The 24,502-nt window shown below is 35.7% G+C and overlaps 1 protein-coding gene across 2 annotated transcripts in view; it reads left to right on the top strand.

The window, feature by feature from the left end:
• Positions 1-24,502, top strand: part of pb (homeobox proposcipedia) — a 39,047-nt gene that overhangs the window by 6,348 nt on the left and 8,197 nt on the right. Inside the window, exons 1-2 of one of the 2 annotated variants that reach the window (XM_013318738.1) lie at positions 552-609; positions 879-1,511. In XM_013318738.1, coding sequence (XP_013174192.1) covers positions 1,037-1,511 — 475 coding nt within the window. In that variant the 5' untranslated portion in view covers positions 552-609; positions 879-1,036. Of the gene's footprint in view, positions 1-551; positions 610-878; positions 1,512-24,502 lie in introns of those variants that run through there. The other variant, XM_013318737.1, reaches the window with a different exon arrangement.

The raw sequence follows: 24,502 nt of genomic DNA, 5'->3' as shown, positions 1-24,502 counted from the left end.
AAATATGGGTCCAACAAGTTATAAACGAAAAACTTTCATGATTTCAAAGAAATGGTAGATTCAATATTCGTACATAAAACAATCAAAAAACTATTAATTTTATCAGTGTTAAAATATAATCAACTGCTGGATATAGAAGCATCGAAATAAAAACTCTTATTACTATTAAATAATTCTGACAACAAGAAAAAAGAGTATACTTCTAAAGAATTATAGTAGTCTCCAACCAAGATCTTGTATCATCATTAAAACTATTTACGTGCAGCAATTTCATGTCTTTTGTTATAATTTTCACACAGCATTATCTTTCTATTTTTCCCGTTTAATATTTTTTTTAATTTTCACGCAGTCATTTACATCGTCCGTCTCTGTGACATTCAGTAGAGTTCATGACAATTATAATAACTTTATTGTCGAGCCAGTATTACGTGCGACTGAGTCCATGATGGCCGCTAAATTATAATAAACAATTCTGTGCGCTCATCACCGCTCCGGCCACGAAATTATTCGACACAAAACCGCGGTAATGTCGAACGTCCGCGGATAATTGCGAAATAACCACGAGACGGCCTCCTGTTACATTTCATTTGGCGTCCCTCTTGATTTGAGGTTATGTTCGACACGAATTCGTGCACAAATTAAGATTGCTCAAATTCATGTTAGATTATTTTTTGTTTTATTCCTTATTTTACATTTATTACAAAAATGACTCGTAGTAATATATTATACGTTATGCAATATTAGTTATAGGATAGTAGGTACTTATATAGGAATACCGTATGGAAAAGGAAACACTTCAAAACTCATACGAATCGAATGTGGCTACTTTAAAACTAAAGCACACACATAGAATATTAAAAATACTTCTTTGTTTACAGATACCATGATTCATATTGGATTAACCACAGACACCCTAAAAAATTAAAGCCTAAAAAGTTCTTCGAATGCAGGCAAAATGTTAGCGCATGCCGCGAAACGGAAATCGCAGACAACACGTGAATGATCGGCCTGTGGGTGGTGGGCGACCGTGGCAGAGATGCAAGAGATATGCAACACCGCCGCGCTGCCGCTCGATAGCAACCCTCTGGTGCGCAAGATAAAATGTGAAGAGTTCCCTGTCAGGAAGCAGCCGAGGGTCGGTATGGGTGTGCGCGATGAGATGGAGGACGAGTTCGCGGTTAAGACGCGGAACACTCCGCCGATGGGACCGGCGGCTGGGGTCGATGCTCGCATGGAGCACGGTGGGAACGGGTTCTGGCTGGCCGCCGTAACTGCCGCTGGCGCGCCACACCCTATGCTCGATACCTGCACCGAGACAGGCTTCATCAATAGCCAGCCCTCGATGGCGGAGTTCATGACGGCGCTACCACAGTTAGGGACTGGCGAACTTAGCCCGCAGCACACCCCTCCCGGTTATGGGCCCGACCTGCCATCACCTGGCGGCGGGCTTAATGTCCCCGAGTATCCCTGGATGAAGGAGAAGAAAACAACAAGAAAAAGCAGTCAACAAGGTCAGTACCCACCATGCTATGTATACTTATTATAAAATAGATGACTACCGATAATTGATAATTTGAAAATGACAATACGGCAACAGTATGACACTTTCATGATAATCTAAGCATTCGTAGCCCTATCTACACATATTCTCACGGAGTTTTAAGAATATTACGATAAAATATATTCATTTAATAGGTATGTAAGCATAAGCAGTTAGCTCACATCAGCATCGCTTAACGGTGACGTGCAACAGTACGCGGTGGCTCACGAAACGACCACGTTTCGTAAGTGCGCCTAACTGCCGCGTGAATAGCGGCCGAGGAATTATTATTGTGCCTTTCAACGGCAACAACAAATGGCCATTCAACCATTGTGTTCTGGTTCACGGTCCCAGAGTTTCCTTAATGAACATCAAATTATGAACTCCGAAATATATTGAATTGTGCGGCGCGACGACGTCTCGTGTCTGTAACTGTTGGCAGTGGGAGTGGGTTAGAATGGGGGGGAGTGATGGCCGCCTCTGGTGGTATTACTCGAGGCACCGACCTGCCACCAACAGGCCGTGTAACGGAACGGATATTTGTCATGCACTGTAACCACAAATTATAAGTGAGAATATTTTATAACATGAATCTTGTACGTTTCTTATTTATATGTATAACACAAGCTTGTCTGCGGCATATTAGTAAGATAATATAATTTATCCTTAATATTATCCGCACCTTTTCTCTAAACATATTGTATCAAGTCTAAAAATGTCAGTAAAATATAGACGTAAAAGGCTAATACAAAGTGGTTATTTATAAAATATGTATGTTTTAATTTGAAAAAGTTGATTTCACTGTGATGATTAAAGTTAAATTCATGCTCGATCAGAAACAAAAATGATGTGAAGATTTTATTTTTTTATGGGTCCTTTTGTAGCAACGAATATGGATTGAATTAAAACGTACGTCAGCCAATTTTTTAGCACAATCAAACGTCATAGCGAGTAAAAGACGGAGTGACCCCAAATTTGTCGTCGGTGAGACTTGTAGAACAAAGCGGGCGCGTGATCCGTCATCATCCGTCGGCCGAGTCTCACCTGGCCATACATCATGCGCCATATTCATCTCCCTTGATATAATTATTGTCAATCTCTTGTACCTTTTACCGAAAACATTTTTATAAATGGAACATAATAAACTAAATAACAAAGAAATACAAAGGTATGGTGTGAACTTAACAGAAGCATAGATTAATGTAGCTTCATGTATCTATATAACAACCAACTATTCAAAAAATAATGATTGCTATAAAAGTAGATATTTGAACATTAAAATGTCAAAATTGGTAAATACGATTTACGAGAACATAGCACATATAGCTGGCAGCCATCTCCAAAATAGATAAAACTGGATCTCTTTATTGATAAAATCCTTAAAAATTAAACGCTAAACCAAATCACTCTAGTCATCGCTAGCACTTAACACATTATAATCTAAAAGTTTGCATATAATTTAAAAGCGTGTGATATGAAATATTTGGTTGTATAACAATTACAATGCGGAGTACGGCAGCGGCCCCCCGGAGCGCACGGCGGGGGTCCGGCCGGGCCCGCCGCCACTGAGCGGTGTTAACGCCACAGACCGGCCACTGTGGGTTTATCTCTTACAAATTGACACTAACCTTACTCATTACAAGGTTCTCGAAGGCTTTCACAACTTACGGTAAAAAATCTTCTTTACAATTTACTTTGAAATAAAAAAAAACATTTAGTAATACTATTAACTAAAATACTACCCGGAAATCTAATGTATAAAATCGAAGCATTAATCAACTGGATTGGAATTTCGTTTTTAATTACTATCAACAATTAAATGTTCCAAATCTAGTACATGTTTGCCGAACATCCTCCAAAGAAGATCACTATTATCAAAATCAAAACTTTCTCATCACATTAAAATCTCAATCGCATTCCTGTCTGTATTTCGCGAACTCAATAACCTGCTCGCGAACGGCCGTGAACCGTACCAGAGTACCGGGATACCGGCGTACCAGACTATCGTGGTACGGGGGGTAATCTGTCACTGTCAGCGCTATCGAGCTCGCCTCTATGCAGCCGCTACAACACACCGTCACAACGCTTTTATACCCGCTCCCAACTTAGATATTGGATTTACAAAGTTTTGACTGATTCCCTAAAGTGACAACGTATCTTACGCTCTCACTGAGTGCTACAAACGCGGTAGACGTATTCTATGTTCTTTCTTTACTTGTTCTGTTTATTTGCTGTGTCACATTTGATGACACTAAAAACAATCAAAGAGAAGAAACATCTTGCCTTCTCACTTCTTATACTTTTTGTATCAATATTAAAATCGATATCCCACAATTTTATTTCGATTTCTTGGCTAACATCCATCACGTTTTAGCAAGCGCTGTCTTCTGACAAGTCTAGTGTGTCAATATATCTGATTGACTTCATATCTCCCCAACGACTTCTGCCGACACTGTCAATCATTTTAAAATAGTTTTGTTCATTTTTGCTTATTGCAAAAAATAAAACGTTTCATATTATCGCAATTCAACTAGGAGTGGATAACGGTGCAATGCCAGCGACGCATCTTTAGTTCGGAAATTTGAATGATGTCCTTATTTTGGAAAATGATGAACATAGCCAGTTTTAATTACTATTTGAACGACACTGATCCTTAGCCTCAAAAGTCACTTATGCAGGATAAATGGGAAAAAGTTCAGACTGAAATATTGAAAATAGACGCATAGACAGTCCGATGAATTTTAAGAAAATCTTAACCTTTGTGTTTGTATTCAACGTTTTGACCAAAAGTCTGTCACCAACACAAGTTCACATAAAAACTATTCTGTTGCACGGTAAAGGTATAGGTATCTAGGGACGTGAAATAAATTGTTCGCCGGACCACGCCTCCGGGTCCTATCTCGAGAAATCGAAATTAAAATGAACGCCCTACCTCGATCGATCATTTCGATTCATCTTTAATACAATGCCGTATTATTTTTACACTGTCTCAATTTGTTCGGGCGCGTCTGACTGACGTATGATACAGACTCTCCTTTTATAAAATTCGTTATTGCTATTAAAATTGCGAGGACCGTTGCGAAGCGATGGAAGTGTATTAACTTTTTCTTCAATGCATTTTGGCTAACAATAATAATTAAACTTCTTAAGCTGAAAGAGAACCCTATGCTAAAAATTATTTTCGCGCGAAAGAAAATAAATATAAATTATAAGTACCAATAAAATAATCCAATGTGTTGTTGTAAGAACGTGTACTTTAATTAATTTTATTTTAAAAGTACAGTGCTCCTGATAAACAATAAATTACTGATATAATGATTTCTATATATAAAGATTCCTTATTTTTACATTGAATAGTATTAACTTATCTACCATCACGTAAATAAACTTCCTTGCTTCTTTACTTAGGCGAAAAACGCCTTACGTTATTATAAAAAGATGTTTATCTAACCATTTATATTTCTACCCTTCCGTTACTTTGGTGAATTAACCCTACCCAAAATAAAGTATTTACCTTGTAAAATAATAGGAGAGGAAATCGCGTGAGCCATCATTTATATCGCGCTCTGTAACTAAACAACTGAAATATTTACTATAATACGAAGCTATTATACGTAATGATGATGGCTTGGGAATTTTGTCATTCCATGCCTTTGTTTATGAACGATCCTTATTAAATATCGGCGATCAATTTAAACGTACATAAAACCTGATGTGTTGACATTATATAAATTCCCACAATAACATACAATGTCGGACTTAACATGAATATCAAGTTATCTGAATTTTAATATGAACGACATTAAAAAGAACCAACAGCATAGTGCAGATAGTACAATTTATCAACATTTTGATGTTGTTTTAAAAAGGCTTAAAACGAAATAAACAATTCTGATGCAAAAATAAGGTCATCAATCAAATTTGAAAAGTAATATAAAGTTGACAATATGTTGAATTTGCCATTTTAATTTTTAATGAAAGCTTCTGTTTACTTTAAAAGTGCAAGTTATATTTGGCAAATTTTAAAAGACGAAAGAATAGGGCTGATAAAAAAATGTTTACACTTTCATTTTCGTTTAAACTTTTCGAAATTGAATTAAGCGTGGTATAGACAAAAAAAATTGCAAAGCGTAATAACTCAGGTAGTTTGATCTTTGTCTATTCCACCACTAACTTGACCATAGACAGCAATAAATCGTTCGGCGAGTTCTCTTTGATTTATGTGAAAAATGACCGTAAATTTGAGGTTGAGTCGATAGACCCGGGGCGGATTCTCAACTTGTCTCCAATCATGGAATCTCACAAATTATCTGTTGTTAGGCAGGCTCAGCAATTTACTAAAATGTATCTTACTAGAAGTAATTTTGAAATTAACCAAATCATACAGCCAACGAATACATAGACAATCATAAACAATTAGAACAGGATGAAACTTTTTTATATGTGTTAATTAAAAAAAGCTCTTTTAAATTCATCATGGTAGCTATTAGATGTCACTAGTAGAATTTACATAAATTATTCATTTTATACTTCTTTCAAAATTTATTAATACCGAAATAAAGTTTGATCATGGATTACTGCGCTTTTTTTATGAACTTTTCGTATAATTATTATAAATATTTTAAATAGTAGTTAAGTGCGTTATTTCAGCAAAAGACTTCAACGACTACATCGTTAAACATTAACTTTATTTAATTTATTACTCATAATAACTTAGTATACATTTAATATCACACCTGCCAATACGAGAAGTTAACCCGGTAGCGAATACTAAATTCCAATATATCCTCGTATAATGACGGTATTCATTGGCTGTCAATACATCGTCGGTTATGATTTACGCCGGTAGATGGTAACACTTTCGCCTTCGCGCCGCCGCCGCATCATCCCCGGGGCATAAATCAATGCGGAGAAGCGGCCCGTGCCCCTTTATCGGTCACCGAACGCCCAACTTCTGAAGGTTAATTTCGAACGTGTCGACTGACGAATCCTGTGTGACTTTAGGTGCCAAAATTTATTTCAAATATTAATTAAATAATTAAAATTAGTATTATAGTTAAGTGGAGGATTGAATCGTATTAAATAGGTAACAAGTTTTTGATAATATTTCGCACTGTGGCTAATAACAATTCGATAAAAATAACAAAAAATTATAGAAACAATATTTCTTAAATGGTCTGCTTCTAATACATTAAACAATAACCAAATAAAACTTAAATCTATTAATACTAAGTAGCGATGTCTTTTTTAAAAACATGAAAATAATAAAACCTTCATGGAGTCGACCTCTGTATACCTTCCAAAAACCTGTAAAATAAAAATAAGCTACGATGCTCCACATCAAATCTATTCATCGTGAGCAAACGGAAGCCGCTGCAAACAAACAAATAAAACATAATCCGAGTAAGCCGGCATAAAGAACTGGCCACCAATCAATAAATCACTTTCGGCGAGGGCGGCCGGCGCCGGCCTTTGTCCTTTACATTGTCGGCGTTAGTTTAACAGCAATTAGACAGTACCTGCTCTGTGTGAAGCGATGTGCCTAATCCTATTACATGATCGAAGATTCGTGGGAGGCCGTCCCTATTGTAACTATTTTTTGAAATCTCTAATACTTTAATGAATTCTAATGCTCAGTATTGGAAATGAAAGTCCCATTTTTATTTGTATGTGTTTCATTTTCATTAAATGATATTTTGTGACTTTAAACTTAAGTTTTGAACTGTAATTTAACATTAATAAAATAAAAAATATAAGTATTAGTATCCATAATATTTTGACCCTAAATATATTAAAAAAACATAATTTAGAAGTATCATAAAACATGACGTAAAAGAAAACAATAAAGATTTATTTAGCGAGGTAAAAGCAAACGTTGTTAACATATTTTGCATAATAACGTCGGAATTTTACAACCCTCCCACGATTCTCAAGTGAGCCTTTGAGTAGTTGTAAACTGATTTATCATATCAGCCACTGTTCGCCAAACAAGCATCATCTTACACGCATAAAACCCCCATATCGCAAACACGAAGAGCATTGTCCGACCGCGCACAACATTCTCGACAATATGTACTTAAACTTGGGGTCCATATTTGGTTTACCGCGATAGCATATCTTCGAAACATTACCCAGCATTTAAACGGCTTAACTCAGTTTTCAACACAAAGTAATATAAATCTTAATGATTGGACTTAATGGTGATATTTGCTTGAACAAGATTGTTTGTTAATGTTTTGTAAGGGGCAACAAGGTCGACGTACAGTGGCTTGTGAGACGAGGGTGCGACTGGCGACGTATCGTGCTGTCCGGTTTCCGGACACGACACCACTCACTCGTAATTAACTAAGTTTCTAAAGTCTCTATAACCGTTTATTGATAAACTAGACTATCTTAAATATCGTCTAACTTTGAATTGTTGTTCTTAGTTTTCGTCCCATACTCTTTCAAAAATATTCATAATAAAATAATCTTGAAAAAATTGTAAGAGCAAATTAATTCTTTGTCTATGTTTATAGGTGTATTATCCAATGTAATAAGCCATGCATAAGTTTAATATTGCTTATTACTATAAGTGAAATATACATGTAAAACACGATTAAATTTTCACATCTCATATCCACATATGACCAAGCCGCAAGAGCATATTAAGCACAAGATTATAAATCAAAGACGAACATCTTAGAGCCAACCCGCGAAATCCGTTTAATCATTTCACACGTTATTAATAACTCCTTTGAAATTAAACAATAAATTTGGCGGGGCTAATCGCCCGGCGCGGTCGCAACCGCTCGCTGACTAAACATTTATAGAGACAAATTGTAGCGCCACTAACACGGCCTCTACGATGTATTAATCTTAGCGTAGCGCTGCTACGCCGTACCGCAGTGGGGCGCCTCCCGCCACGTCTATCGTGTGACAGATAATGATAGGAGGAATACACCTACGGAAAAATAGCGAAAGAGACGTCGTAATTAAATGAACAAGAAATTGTAAAAAAGATAAGTACATTAATAATCGTTCAAAATGTATTTGCTTTTTACATCAACAACTCGAATTGTAATAATGATATGGCCAATAATTCACGTTAACACGAAGGCAAATTCGATTACGCCTTCCTTGAATTTCATGTAATGTAAACAAAATAAAATGAACCATGTAGGATAAAATGTTGTTAATTCTATTCGCAACTATCCATGATATCTATCAAATGTATTATCAAAAAGCACCTTTACGGATTAGACAATAAGTCGATAACTGCTAGATGTTACAAATCTTATCGGTACGGGAGAGTGATGGTAAGGTTTCCTCCCCATTTCCCTCGCATGATATATGGCGTGGCGGCGAGGCGGGGGCTGGGGCGACGGGGCGGCAGGACGCCGGTGGCGAATGCGACACAACTATTAGTGCATCCGTCATTAGTCACCGTCAACGCAGCGTTTAGCCACGACTGTCGACCGACGACCAAGCGGTGGGTAAGCGTCGAGGTCGCCTGTATAAACTACATCTCCCAAGGGGCATAGCATCTTACGCTTTTGTTATCTATCCTACTGGTCTTAAGGAATATTTCTTTTGAGATAATCCTAAGATAATCTTCCTTGTCACACGTCATACTTGCATACCGGCATATCAAGGTCGTAAAAGACATAAAAACATGTTATGACATAAGTTCAAAGACTAATAAAAATGACAACAGTATATAAAACATTAGTACCTAAATTATAAACCATAGGACGAGAAGTTTTATAAAATTACAACTAGAAAAGGTTATTTTGTTAATTTTAGCATCCTTTACTATTACACAGTTTGATGTTAAACGATTTTCGCCTATAAAACTATAACGCGAAGCGGTAGAGACGTCCAAAGTTCGAGTGCATCGTTAACAAATATACACGTCTTGGAGGGCTCGTCACGAGGGTGTTAATTTGCTAAGACTGCACGCTAATGAAAGCCACGGCTCACCGACATCCCCGATCCCCGGACCGATAAACGCTCGCAAGAATTTTACCAGGAAATTGGCCCTTTCAGACCACCAACTCTTGCCTTAGTAAGTGGGATAGTATAATACATAGGAATTATCAATTATAGAAATTTAAAAAATCGTAATTATTTACTTATATCCCTCATATAAGAGCATTTCCCACATATTCTAGTTTGGACGTCAGTTAACCCCTTAATAATCTCAATTCGTCTTCCCAAGACGATCTTTACTTTTTTGGTTATTACAAATCAATCGTGTACCACTAAAAGGCAGCATCAACAACTGTTACGACTCCGGTCTAATTATAATATTATACTAACTTAAATGAAACTTTGTAATGAATAATGATTACAACATCGTCCTAGTAAAATTTTAAATGAAAATAATTTCTTTTATTGAAATTATAAATGCAATATACAACAAAATTTCATTCAACATAAGCTATAATTAACGGGAAACACTTTAAAACACACGCGGTCACATTCAAACAAGACGAGACGTGGGGAGCGACGAACGCGGTAATATCGAGAGTGGCCAATCGATTGCCGTGAGGGAATCACTCCGCTTTGAAACTAATTTGATTTTAGCATATTAAGGGTGGGAAGGAGGTAGGGGGTATGTCTAGATATAAGGAGCGCGTCTTAAACCCACCCCGCTCGTAATAACCGAAATGATGTAAGGTGCGCCCTTAATATCCATCACACGCGTCCGTATTTGCTTATCTATGACAACACGGAAGTTTAAAAATCGTCTAAAGCCACGGAGGGCTACGCACACTGTTTACTTTGACACACTTAAGTATATTAATTTTTATAGGCTATTATATGATAAGCAAGATTGACTTACCCATACTCTAAAACGTGGATGACTTAAGAATTATTGATTGAAATACATTGAAAGTTATTTTAATCAGTGTTCTCTAAACACAAAATATTAAGTATTTAATCATTTGAAAGAAAAAAATGAAAATCGTTTATTTGTTGGATTATCTACCCAAAAATTCTTTATTTAAATATATCGTCCAATCGATTTCCTCCTTATCGTTTCTGTCTTACGATTGCATTTATTTTGTTCATCACTGCTTAAGCAGCTTTATATGTAAAGTACTATTATACAATTCTGGGTACTTGCAAGTTTAAACCTATTGAGAGCAATGCGGGGTACACAATCAAACGGCAGAAACGTCGCGCGGAAATAAATGTTGGGAAGGAGGGTAGATACGGCTAAGTGAGTGCACGCAAATGTTACCGGCTCTTTGGAGACCTCTCAATCGGATGTAGGGCTACATAAATAAAGTCGGATGAAGGTGTTTCTTATCAAACGTTTCACCTTACTCTCGGTAATATTTTTATATGTTAAATTTAGCGCAAAGTTTATATATGTACTATCCTTAAAAAATTAAAACTAAAATGTTGTAGTCAAATCATATCAAATTATGTATGATGTATAAATGACAATGTATAAATTAATTATGTCAAGTAAAAATTCGTTAAAGTTTCGCCGACTTTTTAATCTAAAAACGGTAGGTTTAACAAAATTTCGCATACTATAAAGAAGTCTTCGAATTGATGACGAAACCAAAGGTTTTGTAGCATTAGTTTCTGAAAAAATCAACAAAAAACCTAATCTAAAACTAAGATTCATCACTTCATTGAGTAGGTGCAGTGTGTAGGTGAGATTAAATTAAAATTACAATACTACTAAACTAAACTAATTTAATTTATTTAAACGACATCTTTACAAATAAATAAAGGAAATTGTATTTTCATTTGAAAGTGTATAAAGTATCTAATTCATCTAAAACGCGAGCTTTGAGCGCGGGCTGTTTATTGAACCGCGAAGCATTTGTAATCGTTTAATACCCCAGTTCTTTATCAGCTGTGGGGGAGTGTATTGCAACCCCGACCCCCGGCCCCCGGCCCCAGTTCCCCGGGCCGCAGCCGACACTAATCTATAACCTGACGAAATCTATCTGATCATCCTCCTGGCTAATATTTGGATTAAATAAATTTAATTACAAGTAGTTTAATTTTAGACCACAATATGAAAAGCATAAGGTATACTTTGGATGCTTACTATTTTGTACATTTAAAAAAACTTTACCGAATTTAAGATATATCGATATTTTTTACCCATTCCATCACTATGCTTGGTCATTATCATCATTATCAAATTTAAATGAAAACACAAGTTTTGATATTTTCTTAAAGTGCTAATATTTTCTCATAAAATTGGACACCCTAATGCTCGTAGCGTTATTTTCAATGAAATGGAAAAAGAACGAAACAACTTAAATCAATTCGATAATTACATCATTTGCTTATCAGTTGACCATTACCGAAAATCGAATTTAACATTACAGCGTCCGAGACCGTCCTAACTGTAAGAATCAACGAAATAAAAACATCTTATCGATGCCCTGAAGTCCAAACTGCCAGCAACGCACTTTAAAGAACTCATAAATTCTTGCCATTGCAAAAAAAAAAACATTCAGAATCTTATCGTCTTCGATTTTTAAATAACGGTGCGCGATCGGTAGCTCAGTTGGGTACACGGTTTTTGTCCTCTGTTCCGCTTTTTCCGGGGGAAGGGAAGGGAGGTTTCTTTTCGACAATTTAGAGGCAAGCAGATAATAAAAGGGCCCTCTAACTGCTCCAATCGCACCCTAATGAAAATTTCAAATACCTCATTTCAGTATCAATAACTTCTATTTAGCTAGACACGTGATACTAATAGATAAAATTTTATTACTAAGAATTATTCAAAATTGACACCTACCCTAGAGTCTATTGTTATTTAAATTATACCATTTTTGCTATCATAAGGTTTATTGTTTTTCAATAATAAAAACTGATAATAGTGCAAATATAGCAACAACATAAGTTTGCTTTCACAACAATATCTAACAAAACAAGAATGCTGGACAGGTAGTTCGATATGGAAGCCAGACAATTAAAAAAATGTAACATAAAATTTTAATAGTACTACTCCTTTCTCATACATCAGAGATGTTTTTAATACCCAAATACCTCTGTATGGTGATCTTGTTGGCCAGCACTTGACCCACTTATACTAAAGCGGGAGCAAATCGAAAATCGATACGGCAACGACCTCCTGCCGCCACAACGCTGACACCTCAACTCCCGCGCTTACCGTCCTTGCTTACCTTGCACCTCTTTGTCTACATACTCCGCTACGCTATTGATACCTGTCTATGGTTATTAGACTTATATAATGAAATGATTGGTTAATACAAATAACTTTGAAATTCTTTTATATAAACTTTCATAGAAGTCCTTATGTTAGTTACATCTAAAGATTGTTGATAATTTTAAATTCCCGCTCTTAGTCTTTTAAAACATTACTTACCTAGTTTTGATAAAAGAATTTGTTGTTTATTTATAGTGATTAATTTATTTTCCATTCTGCTACTACGATTTGATTAATTAAATTAATTAATGGAATATATAAATTACATTTGGTGTGATTTTCTTGAGATAAGCGACCTGAAGTCTTTTGACCATTTCGATTTTCGTTATTTATTTTTTAATTTGACTTGTATATGAAACGAATATTTTAACATATAAGGAATACATATAGTCATATATATTGATGATTATTTTGTGTGCGTCACGGACGTAGTTTTTGTGACGAAGGTTGTTCCCCTCGTCCACGTGGTGGACCTTAATTGCTCAGCTGGGACTATACGTCCACGTATTGTTTTTAACTAAACTAACTACTTAATATAACCCTCACATTTGAATTCATTCAGGAAATAAAACTAACAATTAGGTATCATCAATATAATCCCTGTCTATTCGTTTTTTTATCTTAAATTCTTCCCTAATATTTGGACGTAAGACGTTTTTATGAAGACGAAATTTGTCTTATCTGGGCAACGTCGATCAAGAAATGTTATAGACCTAAATGTTAATATGTAAAGTTTAAGATCTTTACTATCACATTTTACACACCGCCACAAACATTCTGATTAAGGCGTCTCAAACTTTACCAACCGCCGAGAAAATTAACGCACAACCGCCATATTGAGATTGTTTCAACTCGGAAATTATGTACAGGCGAGCACATGTCCTTTCTCGGAACCCGCCAACTTCCATGCGTATTCGAATTCCTGTATGGAGTAGAAATACGGCTTTATAGGAGTAAAATCATACTTTCTCCGCAAGGGGCGCGAGGGGTCCGCGGCACTAATGACCGCGGGAGGCGAGGTGCTGTCTATACTATAGCTGTGTACAGTCGGCACCACAAGCACGCTTTATATTGCGTTTAGCTCACCCACACTCCACCAACACTCACACACGCCTCTCCCTTCGAGAGCGCTTCGTTGTTTTTTTTAGTTATTATTTCGACGTGCACTATTTTTTTGATGTGCGGTCTGGTCTACCTTGCGGTTAATTTTTATACAGAACGAAGGCTTCTTCTGTGATGTAAAACTTCGTATTATTTTAAAGAAGCTGCGTACTCTTTGATATAGATTCGAAATTCCAAAAGTAAATGAAGTTTGCTTTGAAAAAGCTTTCAACAAGACTATACAAGTTGGACTCTTATCATTCATGTTCTGTCATTATCACCATTGAGTTTGAGGTTTGAACCCTTTTTTCGAAGATGCAGATACAGGGATCATTTTACAAATGACATTACAAACAGTCGAGTTTCCATTGATGTTGTAATAAATTTATCGTGAGAAGGTTGGCTTGTATTGAATTGTCTTCGGGACCAATTAGAAGGGCCTGTCGCGGTTTTGCAAGTCACGTTCGGGCGTGCATATGTTAGAAGTCGGCTTCCGTGCGGAACGCTGACTCACTGGACCTGTGTCAAATCTCAATGGACACGAGCCGGCCTTCTGCTGGCCATGTGTATACTGAACAATTATTATTTTATAAGTATTTATTACAAATTATAAATGATTTAATTTCAAAAGTGAATGAAGAAAGACTGATAAGAAAAAGATATGTGGGTCGAAAAACTGTACGTAAGCTGTACGTAAGTAGTCCTACGGTTCCATGTATAAAAATAAAAAGGACGTATGTAGATTGCACTTGTTTTTCGAGTAAATTGATCGCAAATGTAATCGTCCCTATTCGAACGAGCGCTTTTTTAACGCGCGCTACAAAGCGTTCAAATAGTAGAAATGCATTTCTACTATTATACTGTACTGTATGCCGAACAGAGGTTCGGCAACGCTTTTTAAAAATTGTATTGTTTTACAGTACTGTGTTACATTTTGAGCGCTGGGCTAAGGTAACAAGAGTTGTTTTAAAGCGTTCATCGCTCGATAGTCGCCATGCCGAAGTTTACGCGGCGTCATAAAATCGCTAGTGTGAATGCGCTCTTAATCTGTTACCATTCTAAAGGAATCACACTTCATCTAGTGCTACCTACATTTCCGTCTATGACTTTTAAATCCTCGATCCTAAATCAAAGATTTAAAAGTATTTAGCAATCTACTTTGTACTAAACATAAAATATTTATAGGAATTAATTCGTGTAGAGAAGCAATTTAAAATTTCAAAACCTTTTTTTTTAATATTAAATCGTTTTCAATGTAAACGAATGACAAGGGAAGTGATATCTCGAGCTTGTGACTGGCACCGCGCCAGACTTTGATGTCAATACTTGATGATTGAATTACACAACAAACAACTAACGTTAAAATAACACAAAAAAACTTCTAACTCTCTATGATATAATACTTTTCGACGTCTCTTTTATTAATAACTAAGAATTGTGACGATTAAAAATACATTTTACATATTATGATAGTAATTTATTAAACAATATTAGTATTTAATTGGTATATTTAATTTATAAAGATAGCTAGATGAAATATTTCTATAAATTCGTATTTCTTATGTTTTTCGATAGCCAGACTAAAAAAGACATTCGCACGGCATACATACACAAATATAGGGCGGGTTTATGGTAGGTAATTAATTTCCGTAAACTCTCCCTATTTGTTCTTGCCCTTGACAAAATTATTTCAATAATATCTGCATCTTACGAAAACTAGACAAGATTAAAATAACACCTCTTCGTTCCTAGTATACTGACGATTACGAAAATTTAATTAACTAAATAATGAAAGAAGTAATACTACTTAAATTTGATTTTTGATGCTCTTTTCATTAAAATTACAATTACGAATGATTGGATGTAGAACATAGTCTGGAAGAACACAAGCATAATTAAGTTTTTTTTTTAATTCCGCGCGAACGGAGTCGCGGACGACTGTTAATGTAAGAACAACGCGTATGACATTTCCATTCACATGTACGTACAGTTATTATTAAGAAGTAGCAATGTGCTCACAACTGCACATCACATTACTGTTTAATACGACACTAGCTTATTATCAACGTGATGGAATAAGTTAACTACATAGACATATGTAGTAAATAATCAGTTTTACTCATTTTCTTATATAATATATTAATAATTCTCGAGTATAACTATAATATGATAACCTCAATGTTATAAAATAATAAAAAAAATCTTCTACCCAAGCTCGTAAAAAAGTACGGATTTTCATTCTGATTTACTAAATGCAATTAAAATAAAACATTCGAAATGAAAATCGTACGATAGTTAATTAAATTTTACTAAAACTAAAGAAGTCATATCGAAACCAACCAAAACAGAATTTGCATGGCATAAAATCGAATAGAGTGTAAAATGCTTAACATATGATGCTTTATTCAAAAACGTTATTGGTATAACGCATCATCCATCAGTCGCGCGACCATCAGTGGGGTGGAAATATTGCAACGAGCAGGATGCCTGTACATATATCAATGCAAGATAGAAAAGGAAGGGTATAGAAGTTTAGAATTTACATAATCTGCTCGGGCACTTTATCATAGAACCACGTGGCGGTGACTACTGCAGGGATTATATCGCCACTTCTTCTGCCGACTCGATTGCAACACGCTTTCAAGTTTTACCGAGCGTGTGTAATATTTCAAATTACTTATATCCAACGAAGAACAGCACATAATAAAAGAGGCCCAAGTCGGATTAAAAGAAATAATAAAGCTAACAATTAGATTAAACGTTCAAAGTCCAAAATCGAAGGAGCGTAATGATTCAAGTTTTATACGAAATGATAAATATCACACCGACAGCCAAACTCGTCCAAAAAACGCTTAACTTGTCCCGGCTACAAAAGGAAAAAGCCAGCGTCTTCCGTTCGACCGGGCCAAAGAAAAAATCTTCGCGAGGGATGCCGGGCCTTCCATTTATCATATTCCATATTCATTTATTCGTCAAGTTCTGGATTCATTTATTCGTCATGTCTTGATTTCGTCTCATTTATTATTAAAAATGAACTGTCCGGAGCACGCCGCGGCTACGACATCAGGCCCGGACACTGTTTCAATCTTAGAATAATTTCGTGCTGAATTAGGTCGTTGCACGGTCCTCTTTTTTGCTACAGAACCGACACAAAAGATAAAAACTACAATCAAAATCAGAATAAATAAAAATATAGTGTAAACATATAACTTATTTACGTATTTGACACATATTGAAAAAAATCGAAAAAAAATCTCGAAGTATTTGACACATTTAAGCCGATATAGAGGTCAGTGTTGGGGTCTACCGGCGCGTCGCCGCTGACCCAGGGGTCCGGGATGATGGATAGCGACGCCTATCTGTAACGCAGTATATCAACCAAGCCACGATGAATACCATTTCACCTGGGTATGTCTTAATTCAATATTATAGAATTTATTAAACGAAAACATTCATTTATATTAAAAAATGTTGTCACTTTTATAAACGCAAAAGTATGTTGTGAATTTAAAGTTTAAGTAAATTTAAAGTCCAAGTATTAAGTAAGTACTTTCAAGAGTATGTTGAACAGGAAATTACTAAGTATACATCACTACTTAACATCCGCTATGATCGTGGTCAAGCGCTGACTTATTCATTGTAAAAAATACATAAAAAAAATCACATTTATAAGAAAAATATCTGAGGATATGAGTGGGGGTCGAACTGGGAATATATCCATTTGTAGGCAATCTCAACAATAAAACGTCGGTCTTTGTGTTCGCTGTCGACGCGACGTAACGCGGCCATTCCGCCGACATAACAAATGAGGGCGCATTACGAGTGGCCCGCACTACATACGTCACAACATTTAAGTCCATGCAATGCTGGGACAGGTGATGTATGATTTTGAATGTAACGACATTATACTGCTAATAGTTTAATGATTTTCATATTTGCTTATGTTTTGCATATTAAAGACTCAAAGGGGTTTCGAGTTTATAGGTAATTATCAATTATCAACATGTCAGAGTACAAGTCTTTATGTTCTAACTCGTTTCGTACTTTCCCACCGAGATGTGACATCAATTTTAAGTGCGGCGGCAGTAAGTGTCACATAGTAAATGTGACATGACAACATAGAATTGTAAATTGTAAAGATATTATTACAAAAACGTTATCACAAATTCTGAATCTCAAACTTACATAGATACATATTAGAAACGGTTTGTATTAGTTCACGTCAGTCCAAGGTCAACGTTCAATACTTTCATCACACACCGTCTCGAAAACTTCAAACAAACGTAAAAAAAATGCCAGTATCGAGAGCAGGGCTTTGATGGGCATCGCGGGGACCCGCCCCGGGCGCCGGCGCGACAGGAACAAATGACCCCCACGCATCATAATAAATAAAACAATTTGTTGTTAATTAGATTTCGTGAATTTAATTTTCATGCCGGTAATTGGTCGGTGGCCACAAAGAGCCGGCGCTCTATCGGTGATGGATGATCGAAAGGCGCCTTCGTACTATTTGCCTTCGACCGATCCGATGTAATTAGACGCTTCGGAAGTTTGCCCGTGCTGTCGACCATAGACATGTTACTGTTACCTGTTACTACACCTGTCATACTATAATACGCCAGTTTTGACAGCTGAAAAGACGAAGATGTCCACATAAAAATCTTACTAACGTGTATTATAAATGCCAAAGTCCGCAAGGACGGATGTTTATATTTGTTATCACGTAACTTCAAAACGGTTGAACGTATCTGAATAAAATTTGAAATACAGATTGATGACTCATTGAAATTAAGCCAGTTTCTACGCAGATGAAACCGTTGGCATCAAGTTGTATAAAATAATAGGTATTAAATCCGGTAATCTGTTAGTGTAACTATTTGAAAAACGTACCTCTGGCATAACTTTTTCCTAATTGTGGCGTCTGGAATTTTGATTATTGTATTTTAGATAGCTTACCCTACATATTTTTATTATTATTCAATAACAATTCTTCAGTTAAAGTAGAACGGAGCGAGAAAACGAGGAGAACGAAATGACAAATCGGTATACGCTTGCATTTATATACTCGCTACAAAACGGCGCGGAGCGTAAACTTTAAAAAAATAAACGCCGAAAAGAAAAAATCTTGAAAAGTCACGGACGCTTAACTTTCTTCCCCCGTTTTATTTTCGTTCCCTCTTTGCAATCTGTTGTCTCTACTTCCCCCGCATATTTTAAAATAGCACCGTCCCGTTCTATTTAACTGATAAGTTATTTTCTTTTTTAAACTGCAGGAAAATCGAAGTCGTTCACTGGGCGAAATTAAATGCTGCGAGTCGCAGACACGAGTCATAAAAACAAAATATGCTGAACGTTAATCATGTTATTTATATTTATTTTGGTTTTAATGTTAGGATTGTTTTATAATTGTTTATTATGACTTTAGTAAATTGATTTCTTTGTTTAATAATGATTAGTTCTATTACTGAATCTCATCAAAAGTAAAGACAATTTTCACAAAACCCGTTGAGCAAACAAGTTAGTAAAATAACCATAAACACGAAAAGTTATATTTTTTCGAGCAATATAATCAAGTGAACTAGCGTTATAAGTTTTTATTTGCAAAGAGAGAAACGTTGCAACACAGGGGTGATAGTTGCAACCTCACTGCGCCCTCAAGTATGGTTAGCAAATAACGAAAACTGTGAGATATATTACAATTTTGTATCCATCCCTACATGTTCTTTGTAATCAAATACTTAATACCACGATATGAAAGTTCCTACAATCCATAATTACTAAGACAATAATTTTTATGACTTGTATAAATTGTAGTCTTGTCAATTTTACAAAGCGATTTTGTATTGTCTTAAAATTACTTATTCAACAATTTGAACTATTAGTATTAGTGTGAGTTTTTCTCAATGCCTTTTATAAACCATGTCGTATTTTGCACGTGACCGTACCACGATGCAAATGTAACGGGCTGCCTCGTCACCGCGAGGGCAACGCCGCGTTTCTTTGAATAAATTGCTAACCAAAGCCTGATCCCGAATGCAATTCGCTTTTCCTGGAAAGCATACTTCCTACGACTACCATAATTTTCATCGCACACCTGGATTTCCCGCTAACTATAACATAGCAAAAAACATATAATATCCAACGCTCACCTTAGACTTTCTTACAACAGATCATTACTCCACAAATATCGAGATCGAGGTGAAAGTCCATATCTCTTTACATATTTTACGATCATACAACGGTATACTTTGTATTTATTATGCGAAAGCGTTATATAACATCCTATATATCAAGTTCAATACCAGGGCTTTTCCTTGTAAATCAATGAAGACTATTAACGAATCTCTTAATTCTGTCTGTTTACATTCAAAAATTATTAATTATACATATGAACTGTCGCACGCGAATCCTTCCGTGCGAAATTAAAAGAAACAACTTAATTAGTAGCTATTTGTTCTACCAGACTATGTTCCACATTCATGACAAGTTTTATCGAGATCCATTGATCCGTTCTAGAGATGCCTTCTAACAAATATCCCTCCATCTAAACTTTCGCATTTATAATATTAGTAAGATGTATTTTAAATGAAATTATAAAAAAGTAATTATGTAATTACGATATTGTAGCTCTAGGTAGTTGTTAAAGTCGGTTTTGTATTATAGTTTCTGAATTTACTCATCCGTATCAAACAATTTTTGTTTGAAATGAAATTCTTGAATATAACATTACCTATCTAATGAAATTTACCATAGCTTACGCAAAAACTTATAGAACAAAACCGTCGGAGCAACGATGAGTCGCATCGGATATTGATATGAGTGACTTGCAGTTAGCGCCCTTTTGTCAAAACAGGGACGATGTTATGCACAACTAACCCAAGCTTTGCTCCCCCAACCGAGCACAAGGATTTACTTAGCAAATATTGTCATCGTTTATGTTACATCTACGTTATCATTTCATTAAGTAACAGGTTTTCTATGTAATAATCTGATTATTCATGTAACTTAAACTTGAAGAAAATTGTTCAAGGTTTTTTTTTAATCCCCAATATTGATTTTTAAGTCCACTATGTGGCCTTTGACAATAGGTATTTATTTTATACGTAATGATCTTTGTTTAAAACGCCAATAGCCTAATGGATATGGATTCGAATTCTGCTATTTCACAATCGCAACCCTAACACAAGCCAAGAGCTTATTGAAACTGTACAAGTATTTAGTAAAATTCTGTTCTTGTTAGGAAAACGCGAATTGTGACCCCTATATTTGCTTTTCTTGGTATTATTATATTAAAAGGTAAATAGGCCATTTAGGGCGTACTAAAACATTATTTAAATATATTCTTGTAACTACATAAAGTCACTATCAAACTAGTGTTATAAAGTTGACACCATAAACTTGGCCAGTAAAATGTCCCTTCTTCGCATTGAGGCGGTAAATCTTATCGGGCGACAGTAAACGGGCCAAGCGGACAAAAGTTGGATAGGCCACAAAACCCCGCAAATTGCCGCGGGAATGTCCATAAACAAGTGAAGGAAGCGCGTGCGGAATATTCAAGAGCAAAGTTGTCCACTCCGAGTCCAGTGTATAGGCAACACTTGCATGTAACTGCCGGACTTTGGATATATACGTCACCGTGCATTGTACCCTTAATGAAGCCTCTTGCTAGTTTGCGATGGCCTAACTTATTGTTATCTGAGCGCGTTATGATTGCCACTTTAACTGTTCTCGGCCTCCTTACACTTTGATAAGTTTGTCCATTATAAAGTTAGATGGAGATAGATAATGTTGTACGCTATCTATAACTATTGTATAAATTAAAACTATTAGAACAACATGAGAACCTTTTGCGTAATGATCTTTCCATAAGATGGGTTTAAAAGCAATAATTAACAAAAGACTGTGCTACTACAACCTTGACAAGATTTTTAGTTTAATCTCTATATTTTGATGGCATCAGTCTTACATTATTTAGGTAGATAGAGATATAAGGAAGAGTAAAACATTTTGTGCCAACTCTGGGTATGGGGAAAGATAAAATGATGATCATAATTCTTACATTCTTTGATGAATATCCGATCTAGCGACTTAATTTGAACATGTCTTAGTTAAACCAAACGATCACCTTGGTACAATATCTAAAATTCCTTTAGTGCTCTTATAACAGATTCTCATCAAATCTTATACTGATATGTACGGCTTAATTTTGATAATTTATAGATAGATTGCTTTAATTTTTTGTCTAGGAACATGTTTTGTTAACATAACACAAGGTCCGTTCTTGTTCACATGGTGTACAGTGAGTGACAGGCCGGTCGTGTTTGTCGCCCGCGTCTTTCAACACGACGTCCGACGACACAACTTTGGCGGATACGTCTCTACATTTAGACATCTATCTTCGGCACTGCCTCTAAATAAATATAAACTCATACTGCCGATTGCCATCGCAATACTAGATATTTTTAACGTTCATTTCCTATGCCAGTGTTTTTCTTGATTCTAAATATATTTTAATTATTACTCGTAAAATATAAATTAACAACTAAGCATAGAATTTGCCCGATGTAAATTATTGAAAGTAATTATGATTTTATACTCTGAAAATATCGTTGCATGTGAATAAATGTGTTCGGTAGTTTGTTCCAAAGTTGAGGAAAATAAAACGCATACCGACGATTGTATAGACTTCCGTTTACCAGAGCTCGCCGCCGATCGGCAGGTTTCTTTTCTTCTGTAACCGGTGAATGAGGCTAATGATGACCGACTACGGTCACCAGGTCAATCTACTTATTCAGGATAGTTTCAATTTAAAGAATGTTAAAATTTAAATTTTTAAATATTTAATCTAATAATCTAGCTGGCACACAACTTTGACATTAACCTTAATCGTATTAGTTCTAATATCAAAATAAAAATTTAATAACATTTCTAATAAATATTTCAATATTAATTCAGCTGCAAAACAGTTATATTAAATAAAAAAATTAAAATAATAATTTCAGAAACAAAAATTTATGGTGCCCATACATTTACCCGGTACCTACAAACGGTCATTCATCAAGACTGTCAACGACATCTATTGACAGCCATCTTCAACTGTAAGCCGACACGGAATTTATTAAACGTTTTTACTTTTGATGCTTTGGCTATTAGCAGTATTGTGCAGTATTATAACAGTTTTCACATTTTGCAATAAGTTTCAAGAGAAACTTCCAATTTTAACGTGTTAATTATCTAAAAAAAAACTATGTTGCGATAACATCAATGAAAGTAGTTACGATTTTGGCAGAGTAACAAAAATCTATTTATAACGACTACAGATTCCTGAATAGATTTACAAAGTACCATTTTATTGTTTCATTTTACTCGTTCATTCTAAAATCATAATATCAGAACATTTTTCATATGGACCAGTATAGTAATATACAATATCGGCAACATTTGGTCACTCACCAGACTAACTCTATAAGAATGCTAAAGAAAAATAAACCATTATAACAACATTAGTCATTGCGTCATCTCCGTGGTAGGCCGAAAAAAAACTAACAATCCTGAGCCGAATTCAAATGAAGAATGATTCTTATATGAAAACGAAATAACAGGATGAAAGGATACGAAACAAGCACAATAGAGGAAGCGGCTACCGAGCTGCGAACCCAAACACGAAGTAACCTTGCCATATATTAAAGCTAATTAAAAAAAATAATAAACAATTATTAATTAACCTGATATATAAACACGGCTAAACACTCACGTATATACGTCCGGTGGCGGCACTGACTAGTTTCGAGCCCATCTGGGGCCCTTCATCAGGATGAGTGGTACTGGTAGTATTTCGCGGACGCGGCCCGTCGCTCACTAGTCGGTGCCGCCACCGGACGTATATACGTGAGTGTTTAGCCGTGTTTATATATCAGTTTAGTATAATGCCTCACGAAAGTTTGAATAATTTAATTATTAATTAACATTACCTGCCACACAGAAACATATCATGGGCACTACACGTAGTTTCATCAACACTAAGAGTTTGCTTGTTGGATTTTAAAACTTAAGCCCACCTATCATCTTGCTAATATTATAAATGCGATTGAAGGATGGATGGATGGATGGATGTTTGCTCAACGGATCTCGATGAAATTGGGCATATGTACATATACTAAGTATGGAAGAACACATAGTCGAGTAGACGGAGTCGCGGACGACCGCTAGTAATATGTATCAAAGACTGATATTTTAAAAATAATAAGTCTTTGGGTTTAAAATTAAAAGCATAATATAAAACGTCTCATAGAGCTATCGCCACAACACCATGACATAAAATATGTTCGACATTCAAAACTGTGACCTTATCTCGTAAAAAAACGGCAATTACAAGCTACCCTCGCTATCAGTGCGAGTGAACTCCGCTAAGAAGCAACGGGGCAATGAAATTAAAAATATGTCTTAAGGGCAATTAGCTTTAACTTTTACAGTAAGTGCCCTATCTGGCTGCGAGGGTGCCTTCGCCTTTCAATTGCGGGAACGTCAGCTTTCCTTTCGCTGAGTTTTATGAACTCGCCGCGCCACGCTGTTTTAAAGAGTTCACTTACTCTTGTTTTAGCTTAATACTTTAAATTCCTATTAAATTGTTTAATTGTACTACCGTTTATCAATTTCAAATGCCATCTTAA

Source organism: Papilio xuthus, unplaced genomic scaffold, assembly GCF_000836235.2.
Source record: "Papilio xuthus unplaced genomic scaffold, Pxut_1.1 DF826923.1, whole genome shotgun sequence".
NCBI classification, from domain to species: domain Eukaryota; kingdom Metazoa; phylum Arthropoda; class Insecta; order Lepidoptera; family Papilionidae; genus Papilio; species Papilio xuthus.
The sequence above is the reverse complement of the archived record's forward strand: the minus strand, read 5'-3'. Positions and strand labels throughout refer to the sequence as shown.